This window comes from Temnothorax longispinosus, chromosome 3 (genome assembly GCF_030848805.1).
Source record: "Temnothorax longispinosus isolate EJ_2023e chromosome 3, Tlon_JGU_v1, whole genome shotgun sequence".
Taxonomy (NCBI): Eukaryota; Metazoa; Arthropoda; class Insecta; order Hymenoptera; family Formicidae; genus Temnothorax; species Temnothorax longispinosus.
Window position 1 is genome coordinate 9,382,982 of NC_092360.1, and position 4,156 is coordinate 9,387,137.

The following is a 4,156-nucleotide window of genomic DNA, read 5'->3' on the forward strand; positions in this document are numbered from 1 at the left end:
GCGTCGCTTCAAAGCGGATAAAGAATTCAAAATAAATTACAACAAATTCATGCAGGATTACTTAGATAATGGCTATATGAAATTGATCAAGCAGCTGTTCCCAGTGGACGGACCTGTCTTTTACCTACCCCATCATGGGGTATTCAAGTCGGATAGCACGACTACGAAATTGCGCGTCGTATTTGATGGATCGGCTATAAGGATCTGAACGGCGTCTCGCTGAATCAAATGTTGCGATCCGGTCCCAAATTACAATCAGACATAGTTGTGATATTATTGATGTTCCGACTCGGCCTCGTGGCGCTCACCGCGGATGTCAGACAGATGTTCCTTCAGATATTGGTCGAACTCGGTCATTGTGACTATCAACGAATAGTGTGGCGTTTCTCAGAAAACGATCCGATCTCGGACTACCTTTTGTTGACTGTCATTTTCGGATTGACATGCTCTCCATTCATAGCGATTGCTTGCATGTTAAAGTTAGCGGCGGAAGGCAAGACAAGTTACCCATTGGCCGCGGCTGCCTTGGAAGAGAGCGTCTACGTCGACGATGTGGTGACAAGTGTCGAGTCAGTGGAGAAGGCCCGCGAGCTTCAGCGGCAACTACAAGCCTTGCTTAGAACTGCCGGCTTCGAACTCAGAAAATGGGCCAGTAGCCATCCGTCGGTCTTAGCTGATCTGGATCCGGAACTTTGCAGCCAATCGTTACTATCCTTTGAATCGCCGGAAGACCAGTTTCTTAAGGTCCTTGGACTTCGTTGGTACCCTCAAACGGACGACTTTGGATTTCAGGTCAACCCGTTGGACAGAGATTGCACCAAACGCACCATTCTCTCTGAATTAGCTCGCATCTTGATCCATTGGGGTTCCTGATCCCGCTTACATTCATGGCCAAACGATTGATCCAGCAACTCTGGATGCTTAAAGTAGAGTGAGACGACAGGCCTCCCTCAGAGATATGTTCTAAATGGGAAAGATACAAGTCGGAGCTCTCCGCGTTAGCCTCCATTCGTATACCTCGTACTATCGCGGTCGTAAATAAAGTATTCAGGCGAGAAATCCACGGATTTTGTGACGCGAGCGAGCAGGGCTACGGAGCCGTTGTATATATTAGACTCGTCACCGAGAATGGGGTGATAATCCGCATGCTCATCGCCAAATCAAAGGTGGCCCCACTCAAGGCCATCACCTTACCGAGACTCGAACTTTCCGCGGCGGTCTTGCTGTCAGATTTGTTGGAATATGTCGAGAAAATTCTCCGACCTAAAGTTGCCGTCGACGACACATACGCCTGGTCGGATTCTGAGGTTACCCTCGCGTGGATACGCTCGGCTCCGCACCGTTGGAAGACGTTTGTGCGTAATCGTGTCGCACGCATCCAGTCCAACACTAACATTTCCTGCTGGAAACATGTCGATACCAGATCTAACCCCGCTGATTGTTGCTCAAGGGGCTTATTCCCCCAGGAACTAGTCGATCACCCGCTGTGGTGGACCGGTCCTGCGTGGCTCGTCGAATTCGAACCCACTCAAGAAACGACATTGGAAGCTGAGGATCTTCCCGAGGAGGAAGAAAATTCTTGCGCCTTTGTTTCCACAAATCCTGCGGATGATGTAGATTCCATTACTGTTGTCGATTCGCTTCTCGATCGCTTCTCGTCGTTAGACAAACTCGTCAGAGTGTTCGCGTATTGCCTCCGATTCGCTACCAAAAACTAGATCAAACGCGCTCACTCTCGTCGTGGATCAAATCGAATTTCACTCGACCTTGTTATACCTAGTCAAACTTGTGCAATCTCGTTGCTTCGCAGAGGATATCGGTAGCTTAAGACGCAATCAGAGTTGCTCCAAACCTCTGCGAAAACTCGCCCCCTTCTTGGATGCTCGCGGAGTCCTCAGGGTGGGCGGCAGGCTGACCCATTCCGCCATATCATACGAAGCTAAACACCCGGCATTGCTGCCTAACCGACATCGACTCACGGAACTTATAGTAGAGCGCACCCACCGCCTACATCTGCATCCGGGACGTCGAGCGTTGCATTATATCCTGTCACAAAACTTCTGGATCCTGGGGGCCCATCAGGCCATTAAACGCTGCCTATCGCGCTGCTATCGGTGCTTCAGGGCGAATCGACGCCCGATGCAACCGCCCATGGCGGACCTACCGTTAGATCGAGTACGTCAGGCTAAGCCCTTTTCGATAACCGGAGTCGACTACGCTGGGCCATTTCCAGTCTACAATCGTCGTTCCCGCAGAGCAACCCCGTTCAAGGCCTACGTGTGCCTTTTTGTCTGCTTCGCAACCAAGGCAGTCCACCTAGAGCTCGCCTTTTCTCGTATCTACAGAATCGTTCCTGTCACCCTGAGGCGCTTCGTCGCTAGACGCGGCCGTTGTTCGCGAATATACAGCGACTGCGGCACCAACTTTGTTGGAGCTCAACGGGAGCTCGTCGGCTGCATGCAGGCTGCCTCGGAACGGGAGCAAATCCAGTGGGCCTTCAACCCCCCTTACAGTGCCAGACTAGAGTCAAGCTCAACAGGGTCTTCTTTCCCCGCTAATTTTTCCAAGCCCGTTCCCTTGGCAGTGGTTTCGCTAGATAGTAGATAGGGACAGTGGGAATCTCGTTAATCCATTCATGCGCGTCACTAATTAGATGACGAGGCATTTGGCTATTTGTTTCGTTTAAGGCAAAACGACCGCAATCATGCACGATCATTCTGAACCTATAACGATATTGCAAGGCGATTTACTGTCGGTGTTCGCAGCTAACACCCTGGAAGTGCTTGAAAGGAGCTGTCTAGCAGCTCTCGCTCTACTACTCATGCACACTCACATTCTCGCTTGTCCGCCGATGCGGAGGCACCCAACTCTACGTGCCACCCCGACGTGCACCACTAATCGCGGTTACGTTCCGCCCCGGCACATAACGGGTTGTTATGCCGTTAACCTCTTCCAATTTAGCCATGAGCCCCAGAGGACACGAGTCGTGAGCGTACGCAGTTGGGCAGGTGTTAGGCCCAGACTACGCAGCTCACCCTCGCTCCTAGGGCTCCAGACACCTCGCCATGAGATCGTAATGGCGGTGAAACGGACATTATCACGCGGCACTCCTGTGCGCTCCGCCACCCGGTCCACTAGATCATTACAGGATCGGTACTTCTCCACCTTACGCTCATGTGACACCTCTAACGCAGTTTCGCTGGAAACTACCTGCGCGTCTACGACCACTGCCTCATCACCCTTAGCAATGGTCAGGTCGGGCCGCCTCAGGCCGGCAGAGGTCGAGTAGGCTAATTCCGCATCGACATGCCATCCCTTCTGCTGAAAGAAGCCACCGACTCGACGACAAAGGTCGTTATGCCGTAGGATTCTCCCTCCGTGCGTTCTGAAGCAACGCTGAACGCAGTGCGCCGGTGTCTCGATATCGGGACAACCAGCACGACAGCGAACCTCGCGCCCATCACGACCTCGGGAGACTCTCGCTCTAGACGGAATACAGTTGGCCCGTATGTGATGATAGTGCACGTAGTCGGCTCCGGGGATGAGGTCGGCTCCCGCCGACACCCAATGCGAACTCAGCTTCGACGTTTTCCGCCTCCCTGAGCCCGTTCCCATCGCACGACTCGCGCAACCAGGCTGCACACTGTTGTCTAAGCTCAGCGGTCGTAAGCACCCTGTTACCCCGGATGCGCATCTGGTTCTCACACCAAACCAGCCGCCTAGTCACAAATGTGGTTTCGGCGGCGGCGCGCGCCGCGGGCAGAGTGCTGCGACACAACCGCTGCAATCGGTCGAACTTCAGAATAGGGATTAAAGTCTTAAGTAGAGGCAAACCAAGCCCGCCACTCTGTATCAGCGCATGAAAATATCCAGCAGGAACATCATGGGAAATCGCAACCATCGTCTAATGGCCTTGCGTACCATAATATCAACGCCCCTCAATGTTTTGGCCGTGACGGTTTCCACTATCCAACGGTGATAATACCGTGGCAGGAGAAAGTCACGTAAGAGCCTCAGTCGCTGTTGCGGCTTCAAAGGCGCCTTAGTGAGTAGCTCGATGGAGTGAGCTAGGGGCGGATTATTAGCGAATTCCCTAGCACCTTCATACATGCAGCCCAGGTACGCCCAGATCTCGACAGGGGATCTTTGCGGAATC

General features: G+C 52.8%; 1 protein-coding gene across 1 annotated transcript; it reads left to right on the forward strand.

Moving 5' to 3' along the window:
- Positions 1-228: 228 nt before the first annotated feature.
- Positions 229-873, forward strand: LOC139809542 (uncharacterized). Its single transcript, XM_071772481.1, has one exon. It carries the CDS (start codon positions 229-231, stop codon positions 871-873), a length of 645 nt encoding a protein of 214 aa, XP_071628582.1.
- Positions 874-4,156: the final 3,283 nt, after the last annotated feature.

What these genes read in the sequence shown, in the direction of transcription:
- LOC139809542 (XM_071772481.1), top strand. Translation starts at nt 229, where the DNA reads ATGTTGCGATCCGGTCCCAAATTACAATCAGACATAGTTGTGATATTA.